Source organism: Haplochromis burtoni, unplaced genomic scaffold (assembly GCF_018398535.1).
Source record: "Haplochromis burtoni strain Fernald_Lab_line unplaced genomic scaffold, NCSU_Asbu1 Contig_18, whole genome shotgun sequence".
Taxonomy (NCBI): Eukaryota; Metazoa; Chordata; class Actinopteri; order Cichliformes; family Cichlidae; genus Haplochromis; species Haplochromis burtoni.
Window position 1 is genome coordinate 1,916,200 of NW_024582379.1, and position 17,563 is coordinate 1,933,762.

General features: G+C 37.6%; 2 protein-coding genes across 10 annotated transcripts in view; both read left to right on the forward strand.

Moving 5' to 3' along the window:
- pdlim5a (PDZ and LIM domain 5a) overlaps positions 1–10,148 on the forward strand; it is a 65,844-nt gene extending 55,696 nt beyond the window's left edge. For all 7 annotated transcript variants that reach the window (XM_005916209.3, XM_005916208.2, XM_005916210.2 and 4 more), the window contains 6 exons: positions 443–525; positions 2,505–2,700; positions 5,070–5,250; positions 7,416–7,536; positions 8,772–8,887; positions 9,353–10,148. In XM_005916209.3, coding sequence (XP_005916271.1) covers positions 443–525; positions 2,505–2,700; positions 5,070–5,250; positions 7,416–7,536; positions 8,772–8,887; positions 9,353–9,442 — 787 coding nt within the window. In that variant the 3' untranslated portion in view covers positions 9,443–10,148. The remainder of the gene's footprint in view (positions 1–442; positions 526–2,504; positions 2,701–5,069; positions 5,251–7,415; positions 7,537–8,771; positions 8,888–9,352) is intronic.
- Positions 10,149–10,378: 230 nt separating this feature from the next.
- Positions 10,379–17,563, forward strand: part of bmpr1ba (bone morphogenetic protein receptor, type IBa) — a 66,035-nt gene continuing 58,850 nt past the window's right edge. For all 3 annotated transcript variants that reach the window (XM_005916214.3, XM_042218352.1, XM_005916216.3), the window contains exon 1: positions 10,379–12,283. The gene's annotated coding sequence lies outside the window, so the exon portion shown is untranslated. The remainder of the gene's footprint in view (positions 12,284–17,563) is intronic.

Genomic DNA, 17,563 nt, shown 5'->3' on the forward strand with positions numbered 1-17,563 from the left:
GTTTTCTGAACATCTGACATGTAGGGACTAGAGCCTGATCAAGGATTTCTAAGACTGATAACGATACCGATATTTCTCATTTTAGTTAAAAAATTACATATATGAATTTTAATCTTTCATATTTGCAAAAGCTAAGCAAACAACTTTGGATAACTGATTTCCACTCTGCCACACTCTACTTGGATGAACTGGTTGTTTAGTTTGTGGTATTCCAAACGTGTTGCCAACAGAGAAGTTAAAGAGTGCTGTCTTGTGGACAAATTTTGCAAAGGTGTTTCTCCTGTCACTTCTTTACTATCAGCTGTTATGAATGGCTGAAATTGGCCAATATATTGTTTGAGCTCTATCAGGGACAGTGGATTCTAGCATTAAGTCATACATTTGATTACAAATCTCATTAAGCAATTTTAATGTTGTGTTTCTGTTGTGTTGTCCTGCACAGTGAGGAATATGTGGAACCCGAACTCAACAGCCATGAGTCTGCAGTTGTTAAGACTATGATCAAAGGACCTGCAACAACCTATGGTAAACACTGTGTGTGTTCCTGCTTGCATTCATATGATTGCAGCTAATCCTAACTTTCCACTCAATCACAATCACAGTCACAATTTCTTAAAATCAGTTTTACATCCTTTAAAGAGAATACAATGTATGCACTTGGACCAAGACACAGCAGGCTCTTGTTTACTGACTTAAACTATTAACACATACAGTATATACATGATATTGTGTACGTAAATCTTGCTAAATTTTGCTCATCTTGCCAAGGCTGCATGAACTCACTGCCAAATTCAAACAGGGATATATTGTGTGAATGTGTGTGAGTTGTTTCTGTCGAGTGATATTTTCTCACTGAATTAACTAGCTAAGTGTAATGAAACTAAGCTGTTTTCTTAGCATAAGTCACGGTGAATGCATGCATACCCAGAATGTAGACTTCCCTCCACAGACTTCTAAAAATAAACTTGCATTTATGAATTAAGCTAAATCTTCTTTTAAGTGTGCAATTTGATTGATTCATATATCACCCCCACAGTTAAAAAAAGGTGTTATTTATCCTCACATACAAAAAAACCCAAAACGTTAGATTCCCAATTCTGGCTTGGTGTGAAACTGATTTACGACTGTTGGATAAAATGTTGTTACCGCCAGTTAGCAAGGGTAAAGAGACTTATTTTCCATGGTTAAAGCATGACATATGTTGTGAAATAGGTCAGTTGCAGACTTTCTTTTCCTTTTCAGCTGTTATTGCTCTGTGGAACACCATTAAGAAGGAGAGAAGGCCCGGGCTGCATGTGGTGCCTTGCTTAGTCACATGTGTAGCATTTCTACTCTGTCAGAAAGATAATATTTATTGAAGAGACCTGCCCGGAGTGATGGAAAGCTTTAAAAGCGAGGCACTGAGCTGCAGCATAATGTCCATATCCAATCAGCACTCCATTAATACATTCTGAAAGTGAATGTCTGTTTTATATATTATTGGTTATTATCTACATTCACATAGCTTTTTTTTTTTATATGCTAATCTATTTGTTTGTAAACAAACCTTATCAAATCTCATTGAACACAAACCACTCTTCAGGCTGCAGCTTCTGATCTGACACAAGTCCTCTCCTCCGCTTCTCAATCTGATGTAACTGCCCCGAAAAATTGTAAATGCAGTCATTTTCCCAACAACCCAGGATCATGAAAATATACTGCTGGCCATATAGCACTCCCAGCAGCACTCCCAGCAGCATTTGGCCACTGGCCCATTTTGACTTCTGAGCTGCAGTGAAAGAAACCAGGCCTTGTAAAACAATGCTGTCACTGTTAAAATTTGAAAACACATGATGCAGTCGCCTGCATCCTCTGCTTACCTGCCCACCCTCCCCTAAACTGTTTGAGCCCTTTTGATCGCTCAGCATTCTATCGAGGAAGCTTTCATATCTAACTTTTAGCTTTGTAGGCTAACACATTTAACATAAGCCCACTGTTTGTTTGTTTCTATAAACTTACACATACACCATTATTAAAAGTTAATGACAGCTTTAAACATGGCATGCAATGGTAAAGCTGATCGCCATATGTAGTCTTTCTTTCACCAGCACACAAAAACACTACCCTTTCCATAGTGTGGAGATCAAAGAATGGGCTATGTGTTTAGTCAGGTGTCTGGGTTTTTAGTAGAGGGTATGTCTTGGTGGTCTTTATGTGTCTATGTGTGTTTGGTCATATGCATGAATACACATGCAACATAGGAATGTGTTCCAAGCTGAAAAATTCAGTGTGCAGCTGAAGATTGATGTGGTAAATCCCTGGCTATGACAACAGCAGACAGCCAGCTGCATGCATGACCATGACACCTGCTGGGTGTATAGTCATAGAGGGTAGAGGTCAAATGGCTAGCAAATGTGGCAAGAAAACATAGTTACACAAATACAAACACTCTCTGTGAGAATGTGAGTGGTCTTTTGGGAGAATGTGAGTGGTACATCCTTTTATTTTTCTTCCACCTTCTGTAGGTCCACAGACTGGTTTGATTACCCCATCTTTTGGTATGAAGGGTAACGGCAGTGCCAGTGTCCCACGGGGTCCTGCTCCGGCCCGACCTGTTCCTCAGCCCCACCCTAAAGATGAGGACACCCTGGTACAGATGGCAGAACATATTCCTGCTGGCACTCGTACGCCAATGTGTGCCCACTGCAACATGGTGATCAGGTGAGGGGCAAACAACATGGCTGATATTAGATATCAACTATCAGCTTAAAATCAGACTTAAAAAATGTATTTTTATAGATCAGTTTTTCTTCCTGTTTTAACCAGGCACCTCAGAGAGCCCCTTAAAGGCTTTATAACATCCCGTGTAATTTGGACATTTTGTTTTTAATCGAGCATTCAGATCTGTTTTTAATAGTATACTTGTGTCAAAATATCAAATCAGCTAAAAACCATTGATTTTATAAGAAAGTGTAGGTCTCTAGTTACACAAGATATGTAAAGTTATGTTTGATATGTATTTGAAAATATTGGCATTCACCTTGTCCAGTCACAGTATAGGAAATGGAACCTGACAGATGTATCTGTTTGAGCTTGGCTGGACTGATATTTAGCGATTTACCAGTATCAGCATTTATGACGTCCACTAGTGTCCAAACTGCTGATCCGAATAGCGTTTTGCAGGATGTGAAGAAGTAAATAAATAACTACACATAACGAATGTTATATTTATGGTTTGTGTTTTTGAAAGAAAAGTATATTGCAGTCAATATTTCAGAATATTAGATTTTTAAATCAGCCAATAATGGCACAAACACACCAACCAGCTGAGTGGGCTTGCTGTCAACTAGTAAGCCTTGGGTTGCTGTGACACTAAAACAAGATTATTTTTAAACTGTATTGTGATATCTTAGTAAGGACTCATAAATAGACACATAACAAATGTTAGGTAAATGTGCTTATGTTTCATGTCTCTGAAAGAAAAAAATATCAACATTTTCAATGACAAGTATTGGTATCTGTCTTAAAATGCCTATATCAGTCGTGCTCTAATATACTACTAATAATAATAATAATAATAGACAAAATGCTTCACAGTTTAAATAAAAGCCACACATTGACACACTGAATCGCATAATCCTTGTAATATCAACTATCTTAGTAGTGGTCTGTAGTGTCATCAGGTATGGAGGGGGCAGTCATGGCCATTTATAATGAAAACTGTGAGAGAAAGGTGTTCGGTTCCATCATGCCGTGCCTTTATACTTCTTGCACAAGGACAGTCAAAAGAGAATTGATCTCAGCTTGGCTGCACCCACATCAAATTATACTCAAATTAAAAATGTGAATGGAAATATGTCTGCTCCTTAATTATTCAGCACCACAGCTAGGCTCTTAAAATAATTAACCTGAAACCATCTCGAGTAAACAATCTGTGTATGAAACTGTAGAACGACATTTGATTGCGGCGTGGATAATGGATAGGAGAATTAAGTTGCACCTGCCGCTGATAAAAGAGCAGAATAATGTTATACGCAGACAATCTCATTAAAAACTCATGCAGCTACACCACATCTGTCCTCTGTTGTGTCAATTTGTCAGTTTCAGTTATGTTTAATATTAAGAACTGGGAATGTAATCAATGACTTCTCATAGAAGTGTGTTTAGGACATGTTTCTGTGCTCAGATAAATATTTTGCTTATACTTAGAGATCAGATCAAGATGTTATGTCTTGGAAGAGGAGAAAGATTTTATTAATGGAGCATAACTAGCATAACTGCCAGAATGGCTTTTATGAGGTAATTAAGAAAATGAATTGGATTTTCCAGCTGTACAAAGTGCCTGAAAACTTGCATTTGAACTATAAAAAGTTATTAAAAGCTGTTAAGGTCCAGCCAGAGTGGCACAAAAGAGCAGATCACTGAGGAATAATTTCCTGAAATTCTTCTTCTGTCGACCTCACTTCTTGTCCGGTAGCTTACTGCCCTGACTCATGTTATCTCCCAGATTGTACCACCTAACATATCATTAGGATAAGGTTGCTCTCATGCTAATGACTGCCAGCCAGGGCCACTGTCACGATAAGCTCAGATAAGCCCAGCTATTGTGTGGAGTATATTAGCCTCTGTTGTCTTCCCACTTTAACTAATCATCAGAGTGGACACAGCCAAGGAGCAAAAGTAGGGAAGCAGGCGCAATAGCTGCAGTTCTCAAATTTTTAAATGTGTTTCTCATTTTTGCAGCATTTTTTTGTGATTTAAACTGAATACCAGAATATCAGTTTGTTGATCAACAGAAATTCAATCGTCAGTTTTAACTATCCTTTAATTGCTTAGATGTTTTCAGTTATTTTAGGGTAATTATTGATCAAAAAAGGCAGTCAACTTTAGTAAATGCATTAATATACTGGAAGTCATCAAATATTCTAATAATTCTTATTAAATAGCACATTCATCTATTCATCTAAAACTATCAAAGTATAAAAAAGGAAGTAAAATGACGAGTATATCAGAATATTAAGCTGAATTGAGTATTGGTTTACTTTTTGTACATTTTTTCAGCGGGTTTTTTGTGTGTGTTTTTTCCCCAGAGGACCTTTTTTGGTAGCAATGGGGAAATCATGGCATAAGGAAGAATTTAACTGTGCACACTGCCGAACATCCCTGGCAGATATAGGCTTTGTTGAAGAACGGGGATCGGTCTACTGTGAACACTGCTATGAAGACTTCTTTGCTCCAACATGCAGCCGCTGCCAGTCTAAGATACTAGGGGTGAGTTTAAAAAAGAAGGGAGCAGTAAAGACGCAACAGTTTAGTTCCAATAGGTTTGAACATCAATATTTGGTATGACCAGCTTTATTCTTCAGTGCAGTCTGAAATCTCTTTAGGCAGCTTTTCTTGTAAGGCTCTGCTTTAGATGTTAGCTCCTTTTATAAGATTATCGTCCAATCCGCCCAACATTACTGGGTAAAATGCTGCCTCAACTGTGACTGAGCCTCCACTATGAATTACACTGCCACTTTTTCTTTTTCTCCACATTGTCCAGTTTCCTCTGTTTTTTAAGGACAAACTGCACATCATACTGAGATATGTCAAGTCAAAGATTAAGGTATACAAGATAAACCAGACATTTTAGGAACCACCTTGTTGGTACAAAATTTTTATTTTGTGTCGGTTAAACTATATTATCATATTTCATAGAGTCAACTACAAAGCAAATTATGTATTATGTACATACCTGTGGCTCATTCCTAGAGTTTGGTGGCATTTGTATGTTTGAAGGAGTCATTGTTTGGTGTTAAGTTGTTCAAGCAACAAACAAAAGACACAAATATAGACAGAAACATTGCCCTGAAAATGGTAACATCTGAGGACTGGACTGAAAATAAGTGAAAAAGCAGCCAATGTTCAACAGAAACCTTTGAGAGACTTTCAGAAAGCCTGGAGAACTATTATGTATTTAGATTTGAAATAACTGCAAGGTTTGGGTCCTGTTAAGCTAACATAAAGACATGATGCGTGGGTTGGGTTTTTTGCACACTATTGTAATCGATAAAGTTAGTAATGAGTCCATTGGTCTTGATGTGTATATTTGGAGAGAACACTCACCTGATCCAATTCATGGAAGCTTGTCACACATTTCATCTTCATTTTGTTCATATATGTTTTTATGTTACTTTCTTATGTATATATTTTTTTGCTAAGACAAAAGAATGTTTACTGTCTGCAGTAAAGAAATTGTCATCCAACACTGTATAAACATGGTTAGTAGCTCGAAAACATGAAATCTATATTCATGCAGATATTTACTGTAGATACTGTGTGTAATGTAAACGTCCTGCTCGTTGGGACATGAGGCTCCTTTATTATGAAATCTATTTATGATCAAATGCACTGGTGTATATATTTAGTACTACTCCATAGCACTTTTTATTCTACAAGTTACATTCGGCTATTCATAAGTTTTATTCTATGCACTTGTGCTGATACTCAGACAATAGGCATAGTATTTTTCCCAAGGACACTTAGGCATGCGGAATGGAGGAGCCGGAGATCAAACCACTTGACCCTTTGATTAGTAAATGACCTGTTCTACCTCCTGAGTCGCAGCTACTACACTCATTTTGTCTAGAGTTTAGATTAATATTTCTAACAGAAGTATTCATTTAAAACAGGAATGTAATTATTTCCCTATTTCCCTACTAGCAGAAAAGCTTAAAAAGTACAGATGGAACAACATCAAAGACAGTTTTTAAATACATAAAAGACCAGAGCAGGAAGCCTGAATGTGCAGAGGGATATCGTCGGTGACCACCAGTAACACTCAGGAATGCAGTCGACGTTTGGGTGTTAGGAGAATTAGGCTTAGAGGCCTTGAGGCTGTAGGTGTAGCCTGAACCCAGAGTGTCAGGACGCTGAAATTTCTGCTCTCCTTGCTACTATGACATTCATCCCTCACGTGTTCTAACCCCTGTGGCCTAAATCCCTTTCAACCCTCTATTTCTCACACATCTTCAAACAGCTTATGGTTTCTTATTAACCTGTTTTCTCACTCCCTCGCTCATAATCCTTCATTTTAGTTCAGCTCGCCAACTTTCCATCGATTCTTTGTCTTATCTTGCTCTCACAGTTTTTAAGGGTGGGAAAGAAATCAGTGTAGGTCATGGAGACCAAGGGGAGAAAAAAAACGGTGATATTCAAGAAAAAATAAAATGACCTACTCTGGTAAAAGTTGTACAAAGATTTGTGTAAAAATTTGTGACCTATGCATAAAATTTTATAAGCAGCAATGTAATATGATAACATCCCTTCATAAGATGCTGCACCTCCATTTCCTGTTAAAGTGGATATAGCTTTCCAGTTGCTATTATATACACTAATGCACCTAAAACTATATTATGCCTCTTACTAGCCACATTGTTTACATTTTCCCTTAGGAGGTGATAAATGCCCTCAAGCAGACTTGGCATGTCTACTGCTTTCTGTGTGCTTACTGTCAGCAACCAATCAGAAACAACACCTTCCACCTGGAGGATGGAGAACCATACTGTGAACCGGGTGAGTTATAATGGGGTTGATAAAATATCCAGATGTACTTCCTGTAATTGCCACTGTACTCATTGTACATGGTATAATCAAGCTCAAAGCATCTGTTATAATGAATAAAAGAAATAAGAAAAAAATCTAAACTATATTTTATAAAACATGTAGGTAGTGTATGGTCAATGGTAAGCTACATTTATAACACTTCTCAGGTTTTACTAACAACACAAAAATAATATAAAAGATAAAAAAGAAAAGAAAAATGGTGGTACAGTGGTTACCGTTGGTGACCTTGGGTGATGCTCACTCAGCCCAGCAGGCTGTAACTGCTAGTTATAACTAAAGCATGGATGGATTGATCATAATTATTTAACCCCTAAAATTAGTGTCAAGTGTTGATGTTCATTGTCACCAATAACAACAGGATCGGAAACAAAAACACCTGCTGATCACTCGTAAGCAGTGTGTGATGAGTGAGTGTTAAATGTACTGAATATCAGCATTTTCCTGATGTAGGACATGTTTGCCTGTTACCAGTGTGCTTGTCATTGCACACTAAAGACGTTACGTCTCCAAATGTAGGTTTTGTGGGAATTCCCTGTAGCGGTATACAATGTTTTTGTGCTAGAATAAAAGAAAAAAAAAAATCCAGCAATCTGTAAATAGATCAAAGATAAAAGTGGGCTTCAGTTGAATTGCTGCTCACTCGCAATGTGTTTTATATCCAGTTTCAGCTGTCGCGGGGTGAGAGCCAGAGTACACCCTGGACAGGTTTTCAGTCTATTGCAGGTCAAACACAGAGACACAACAAACAATTCATGCAAACATTAACACCTATACATTAACCAGATGGCCGCCCCTCCCTGAGCCTGGTTCTGCTGGAGGTTTCCTCCTGTTAAAAGAGAGTTTTTCCTTCCCACTGTCACCAAAGTGCTTGCTCATAGGGGGTCATATGAATGTTGGGTTTTTCTCTGTATGTATTATTGTATGGTCTACCTTACAATATAAAGCGCCTTGAGGTGACTGTTGTTGTGATTTGGCGCTATATAAATAAAACTGAATTGAATTGAAGTCAGAATCACCAGTTTACCTAACATGCGTGTATTTGGAGTGTGGGTGAACCTGTTGTACCCGAAATAGTTGCAAGCTCTCTTTGTTGAGTACTAAAGTTTGCTTGGGTCTTGCCATTATGACTTTAAACCCTTTGTTTATACCATAGTGACATGACTTTTCTCTTTGTCACTAAACAGACTTTTACAGCTTGTTTGGGACTGGCTGTCATGGCTGTGAGTTTCCCATCGAGGCTGGAGACAAATTCCTGGAAGCCCTTGGTTACACCTGGCATGATACCTGCTTTGTATGTGCTGTAAGTGAAGGCCTTAGGCATGAATCACAGTAAACTGCGTGCATCAGCAGACTAACACATATGACCTACTGTCACATTTACTCATATTCCCATTTCCAACTTTGAGCCATCAAGAAACTTTTATCTATTTAACTTGGACACAAAAAAAATTAGGAAGCAGTTTGAGGTCATAGTGGTACTTTCTGCTACTGGCCCTATTTAGTCCTTTCTGTCATTCTTTCTTGTTATTGTTAATGTACTACAACAATGTTCATTTTTATCCATCCTTTATAATGGAGGTTTTTGCAGAACAGCTTACTTGTAGCAATCTCATAAGCTCACCGTAAGTCATTTTTTCACAATAATATGACAGCAGTGCTTATTTTAGATGAAACACTGACTTACATCCATTGTGAATATTAGTGTAGGCTGGCTAACTTCTGTTATATAACCTCTTATTATTCATGTGTGCTGGGCTTTTTACAGGTGTGCTGTACCACACTGGAAGGCCAGACCTTCTTCTCCAAAAAGGACAAACCTCTTTGCAAGAAGCATGCTCATACACTGAAGATATGAAGCCTAAACTATTCACTTGGCCACATGTTGTCTCACGGAGGGTTGGAGACACCTTTTATGATGACAGTAGTAGTCATTATTGTAGTGGTGCTATCTCTTAGCACAAAAAGCAATAAAGCTTAAGGATCTTAGTTTTGACCACATTTCAACCAAATATAACTGATCTTTGTAAACTAAATGTTATGTTGTCAATCATCCCCAAATAGCAAGGTTTTACTGCCAACTGATACATTTTATGTACCATAATGCCATTTTTATTTCCTCACACATAGGACTGTGACTTTATCATTTACTTCGTTCTTCTGATTTTTGTCTTGAGTGGTGAGATCATCACACTTTCTGTTTTTATTATTAAGCTTGCACAGTGCTCATTATCTTTAGACACCACCAGAAATGTTTGATAATTTTAAGTATTCAAGGATGCTGGCAAGTTTTTATTGTTAGTTATGATATTTGTTAGTGTTTGTGTAGTTGTAATCAATTTTATTAATCTGGCTAAAACCTATAAAGACTTAAAGATGAAACTGTAGAACGTCCTGTGTTACACTTCGTTTTATTTTGTTTTTTGCATTACAGTTTCACAAGCAACTATTATAAAAAAAATTCCCAGTATATGCATTAAAATACTGCAGGATATGCTTGTGTTAGTTACTTTATACAGTTCATCTGTGAATGTCTGAGTTGTAATTAAAGCTGCTGCCTTTGATTTAATCAGTTATTTGAATGTTGTAATTTAAGGAAATTTGATTTCATTTTCTATTTGTTGAGTGAAACTGGCTACGACATTAAGGCACTTGAGCAAACCTGAACACCAAAAACGATCAAATGTTTTTCATAGATACTTTCACCACCTTTTATTAGATTCCTCTTGCTAGTTTGCTAGTACAGGGTTGGACCCCTTTTGCCTTTAGAACTGCCTTAATTCTTCATTGCATTGATTCAACAAGTTGCTGGAAACATAAATCTGAGATTTCGGTCCATATTGACATGACAACATCTGACAGTTGCAGATTTGTCGACTGCACATCCATACTGGGCTGTTGCCCATCTGCTTCAAGGTTTGACATGTTGCGAGTTCAGAGATGCTCTCAAGTCACTTAAATCAACTTTCATCCCCATTCTGATCTTCAGCAAGTTACCTTGACTATTTCTAGCATCTTAATGTATGATGAAACATTTGCATTAACAAGCAGTTAAAAATTAAAGTGAATATTTAAGTGTCTGGTGAATGTATATAGAAGTCCCTGTTTCTTCCTTGCTATGTGGACCAACATATCTTTCTTGACATTTCACATACTTTCATGAATCCTGTTCCCATTTTTATTTATTTTCTGCCATGATTTAGAAAGAGAATATATTTGCTTTAAAATCTGTTTCATACACTTCTCCTTATGCTTCATTCAATTGTTTAGCTCTGTTTAGAAAGTACATTTTTTAAAATTTTGTTAGAAGAGGAAAAAATGTTTGAGATGACATTAAGAAGAGAATGTTGTTATTTTAGAAACTGGTGCGGGGATTGGATGGATGGAGGGTAGTTGCTTGTTTTTTGACTGTCTACACACCTTTAACATGAGGACATTTACTTACTTATTGGTGCAGGATACATCCAGCCTATTTAGTTTTTTCCCAATGCTATTACAAATGACAACCCACTTTTTCACTCACTTCTTATAATTATAAATCTTGTTTTTTACTGTAAGGGGCTAATGGGCATGATTTAAGTGTTCAGTCTCTAAATTCTCAAGTAGAAAACTGTTGTTGGAACTCTTAAAATTGATCTGGTTTTTTAAATAAATTATGTGCTTTTAAATGCCCCAAACAAATATGTCTGCTATTTTTTTTTATAGTGTAATGATATCTAACCAAATTAAACTATTTTAACACAATTGTAGAGAAGTCATAGCCACTGTCAAGAGGATTTTTAACACATCTGCACTGCTGACAAATGTTAAAATGGGCAGACAGAGAAATAAAGGTGAAAATGAGGTAGTAAACGGTGGTATGTAGGGCACATCACCACACATTATTCCCATGTCCTCTATACAACCAGCATTTTTAATACAAACCAATCTTTGCACAATCAAACTGATTTTACTGTTATTGTAGAAAACAACGAAAATGAGATAACTGTTCGGGGATTTTTATTGAGAGTATATAAGACACATTAACAAACCCAGCACTGACCCTTTACACGCTGTCTCAATTGATGGGGCATGAGTCAGGCAGAAAAATTATCCAGTATAGTTGATGTCACATGGTAACATAGTTTAAGGAGTTAGCTCATAGCTTACTTATTTGATTCAGCATTGCTGAGCTAATGTTTACTTGTTATTGTAGCATGATGTATAATCCTTAGCATATAGGCCTATTTGATAGTCTTTTCACATAAGACTCATTTTAAAGTCCATCAAATTTAAAACGTTCTTAAGGGAAAATCTAAGCAAAACAACAAAAATACTGTGTTGTGCGACAAAGCCTGGATGTGTTTTTCTTTGTAATTAGACTGGAGTTCATTTGTGTTTAGGTGTTCCTTAAACAACTAGCCCTTTGGAGTGGTTTTAAGGAACCCATTCAGTGCGAGTCTTCACTCACCTTTCTCCTGCTAATGCACTCCTTCTCTTGTGGCATTAATCACCCTCCTGCAGCTGAGGGACCTTTGCAGAAACACAGTCGTGTGTGAGACCAGTGTGTGTGTGTTTAAGTGTAAAGAGAGCGAGGGAAAAGCGCGAGAGAAAGAAAAGCTACACTTGGAAACAGAGTGACTCGCGTCTCTACCCTGAGTATCGTGGGCTGCAACTTTTCCTTTCAGTCGACAAAAAGAAAGCCAGAAAGCATCCTAAGGTGAGTAAACACGGAGCAGACGCGAGTCGGAGATCTTTTTCAGTCGCGATTGTTTGTATTCACCTTGGGAAGTTTGACAGAGCGTTTTTTGTCGTTTCTCTCGGGGTGTTTACAGTCAGATTCACGTCATATCGACTTATTTTTGTGGAGCGTTTTTTAAGGCTTATCTCACTGCGTAGCTGTTCCTGAGCCACAATGTGATGGAAGAGAGAGAAGTTTAAGCGCTAGGAGGAGCTTTAATAGTTTACCCATGTCTCTGTTAGCGGTGTTTACGTTACACTTTACGTGATTGGGATTTCTGTGGCGTTGCTTGGTCTATATTTTCCAAAAGTGAAAAGTAAATTAGGATACATGTTAAATAACACGCAGTAGCGGTCAGCCAAGCTCGCAACTTCTTTTTTCTTAACAATCAATAATATGTGCTGTTATCAGAGGAATGCATGATGGATTCTAGATTTACACCTTATTCCTCTTTTTCTTGTTCTGTACTTTAATATTCATTTGTACAGTGTGCAAATGGTAGTTACTTAACGTAACTCTAGTTCTATGAGTTCATGTACAGCCCTGTACCAGGATTTACTGTTGGCTAATTTCACCAAAAGATACTAGGACAAGACCAAAGACTTTTAGCTGTGGCAAGTGAAAGGAGTAGGCCATTCTCCAGTCCCATCTGTACTCATGACTCTAAAGAGAGGGACTATCTTCAGGTCCCACCTTGGAATGATACATCTAGTAAGAGGCTTGGTGCAAGTCCCTTTTGCAATGTATGGAACTTAGGAAGTTGTCTGTCTTTTCCTTTAATGTGTTGTGCCAGCTGTGCCTTGTCCACAAATTTAGGATCCCAGATGCAAAGGGACAAGTAAAAGACTGTTTAGTGGATGGCTCACATAGCTATGCATGATGGTCAGCTGCAAACAATTCAATTTAACCTCAAACAAAACCTGAAGAAATTTCTGGATGCCCTGCGCTGGGCAGAATGGTGGCTTGATGGTCTGATTTTTTTTTTTTTTTTATTAATTAAAAAGAAGTTCTTAGTTTCTCAATAAGAGGGAAAATTTCAGTTGTGTGAAGAAAAGCATATATATATTATAATGACAGCTGATGACTGAATATTTTAATAGAATTGGCTTACAACTTGTAGTAGCAGTGACCCAACTTGAATTTTCGAGACTTGCCTGAGTGGGCCCCCTTATTCAAGGGCTCAAAAAGCAGGGGGGAAAAAATCAAATGAACCTCAACACAGCCTCCAGCACTGCCCCAGTATTCCCCATACACCCCACTTATACACACATAGGCATGCACATAGTATTCAGCTTTCTCTTTGAGACCAGTAACCAGGTCCAGGTGTTTGTCAGTGTAGCTTATGACAAGAGTAGGCTATATCTGTATGTGTGCATGTGTTCACATGAGCAAGCCTGCGTGAATGTCTGTCCAGATGGCATAATCCTGTGACTCCAAATCTTACCTCACCTCATCTGAGGGGTCCGGGACCGGTAACACAGGGAAACCGCGCAGGAAAGCACTCAGCAAGTATAAATTAGAGAAACAGAGGTCCAGATGTGTGTGTGTACGTGTGTGTGCGTGTGTGTATGTGTATGTGTGTGCGCCTCTGTGCGTCAGTGTGAGGGTACTGTTCTCCCTGTCTGTCAAACTAGTAAGTGTTTGCAGTTGTTGAGGCTTCAGTTGGAACAGCAATCTTATTTAGGTCAGGAACACATCAAATAAATCTGAGAAACAGCCACATTCTCAATTGGCTGTGTAATTGAGTTTTACACAGCAGCTGTAAACAGAACGCTTCCTTAATTTTCTGTCCTTGTGTATGTGTGTGTGTGTGTGTGCATCAGAGAGAGAAATATCAGACACTTAACAGTTTTAGACACCTCGTGATGTGAGACGTGCTTACTGCTGGAAATTTAGATCACATTGCTTGAGGTTAATCTACATTCTAAGAATGCCAAATATGCCTAAAACAAACTGAATTTGCGCTTGCCTAGAAAAAAGATAAGTGCAACACGTAGGAAGGACGAGGTGCTGCAAAATTGCACTGGAAAGTAAAGCTTATTCAAAAGTGTGACATAATGCCCTATTTAATATATTCGTGAGATTGCATAGTTTTTGTGTTAGTCGATAGATGTAAGCCTGTCTCTTTTATTTTGTGCTTAAATGTGTGATACGATTAAATGCAGGTAAATTGTCAAAGCAGTTTTTATTTAAAGATCTATTTTTTTCCTATTGTCAAACATCTGAATACAAAGTCTTTTATAACTGGGCATATAAAAAAATTACAATTCATACACTGGAGACAGGGACTGTTTTAGGATTTTATATGCAAAATGATTACTCATCCATGTCATGCCATGCAGTCAAGTGAAGTAGCTTTTGACACCCACTGAACACAGTAGACTCAGCATAAGCCTCAAAAAATCCCAGATTCCAAACTCAGCGAACGTTCGTGTTAAAGATTCTTGATGATGTTATGTCCATAACCGAGCAGGCAAAGTAAAACCTGAAGTACTGCTTTGTAGTTTTTATGTGTAGGCATCAAAAAATGAAGCTAAACCAGATGAAATAGGGGTTATTGAAAGGAATGATAAAACCATGATGCAATAGTGGGAGCTCGTAAAATTGATTTGTTCAAGTGTTCAGTGAGAGCAAATGGGTAAATGGCACGAGGTCAGATTTACAGAAATGTGCCATGTCCTTGATATTTCTGTTCATTCCATTCTGCAGTGGCTGCTTGCCAGACCTCACTGCTTTTATCTTTCTCCTTTTATTATGCTAACGACAGTCTTGATTTAAAACAATATCAGATCCCTAATCACAAGAATCAGATTACCTACGATGCATTAAATAAGAATGCATATGACAGTAGGGTTAATCAGAGTGTAAACAATCATTTAAGTGAACCATAGTGCAGTGTTTAGTTTCTCTAACATTTAATTTCCTCAACTTGATGGAGTTGATAAGACTCAAAAACAGATAAGAGAACTTAGCCTGGGGCCTTTTTCCCCCCCAAGACCTTATGCTCTTTAATTACAGTGTCAGTGTGATTTATAGAAACATTTGAGCATTTATCTCCACTCAAATTCTGAAACATTCTAAATTTTGGATTTTTTCTCAGAGTCCTCTTTGGTTCTAGTGTTGAGATAATGAACTGTGCCCAGCCTGCCTTAAATAGCCTCAAATCTGAGGCTCTGTTCTAAAAGGTTGGAGTGGCAAACACTGGAAACATCTACTGCCTAACCTTAATTATGTTAGATTACATTACAGATTTGATTTTCAACTTAACAGCTACCCTCCAACAACTCTTAAAAAAAAAAGAAAAAAAAAAAAGAAGCATTTGTCTCTTACAAAAAAATCACCAAGAATAATTACGTGGTTATACAACTCTATTTTGTAAATGTTTTGAAAAATAGCAAGAAATATAACAATAACAATACCAGCTTGTCTGTAATGTAAATTGTAATTGTTGTTCTTAGTGTGTTTTTTCTCAGCTGTAGAGCATTATGTTGTTTGTGTGATAGTTTTACTTACAGACGTCTCGTCTCGCCTGGCCAGATGTGGAACAACATGTTTAATCTGCTCAGGGTTTGCTTTACCTGTGGGAATGGTGCATCTAACAGCATTTGCATTCATGAATTTAAAATTAGGATTAGAACCCATTTTACTCTTTATATATGACATAAACAGTAGCACATAGTAATAGTTAGGGTGGCGGTGTAGTTAAACATCTTATAAGGTCAGACACATTTATGAAAACTGTCAGTCACAGGGGGGAAAAACAAATGAAATATAATGAATGTTTAGCTAGCAAAGAAGAAGAAGTCTATTTGTTAGTGTTCAGTGTTTAAGAACAGCTGCTTTTGCCATTTGAATGTGTAAAAGTGTTATAACGAAGACAAAAACAATAACATCATAGATTAACATACATGTCTGTGTTTTAATAAATGAGCAGGGCAAGCAAGGCCTGACAGAAACCACCAGTGAGGTGGATTTTTGCTTGTTTCTTTAAGTACGCTTCAGGAATAGTTCACCAGGCTTCTCGAAGGACATTCAAAGCTCTTCTTTAGATGTTAGCTGCCCTTTTTTCTGTTCTATATCAAGATGATCCCACACGGCCAATCCATGACTAGTGTCCATTAATTGTGTTTCTATCCACGTATGTTTTACTGCATTGTATGTTTGTGAGGCTGATAAATAAAGCCGTTGCCAATCAAATGCTTTTCTGATGATATTGCGTCGTGGATTAAAATTCAGATGTACTTTTCTGCATCCATAATTTCATCAATTTTGAGAAGATCCAAAACACCATTGTCTGAAATGCAGCCACAACCCATGACAGAGTGTCCACTGAGTTTTACACATGGCTGTAAACACTCTGTTGTACCTGTCTCCGGACCTTCTCCTCACGTACTGATAATGAATCAAAAATGTCCAAATTGATTAATTACCCCATAAGACCTGTTTGCACAAATTTTCAGTCGAGTTCTTATGTAATCTATTACAACTCAGACTGTTTCCTTTTCTTAAAAATAGCTTATTAAATGCCAACCTTCCACTGAGACCATTTTTTATGAGTATCAAAATCCAACTTAAAATTGTTTCTTTGGCAAGTTGTCCATTACAGTATGTGTAGAGACAACACTGGCTCATTCCTTTGAGTTGGGTGCCTTTTTTTATGAATGACTGATTCATAGCTCAGTGTTTAGTGGTTTAACAAACAAACAAAAATGTATTCCTCTGAAAATAGTTGGATACAGTGAGCAGACTGAAACCAAGAGAAACAGTAGCCAGTTCCCACTAAAAGACCTTCAGAAAGCCTGGAGAACTATTGCCCAAGGCCACTTTAAAGGCAGCCTGGCTTCCTGGAAGCAAAAATATAAAGAAATGATAAGTGGATCAAGACATGTGCACAGAACTCTAAAATGCTTTATATGGATATATCTAACAAGTTTTTTGCTCTTAAAGGGTTTTTCTTCCTCCTTAAGTCAGATATTAAACTTAAACTATTAAACTTAAAATTTGATTTAGAAAGTAAGAGTGTGTGTCTGTGTGTCTGCGTGTCTGTGTGTCTGCGTGTCTGTGTGTCTGCGTGTCTGCGTGTCTGCGTGTCTGTGTGTCTGTGTGTGTGCGTTTGGCTTCATACACATGGATTCCATCAGGTTTTTCTCTGTTGTTCCCTGAAGCTGGGATGAGTTAAAACATTTGATGCTTGACTTAAAGATGAGGGCTGTGATCTATTGCCTGTGCTTCTTTGATATATTCACAGAAGTATGCAGT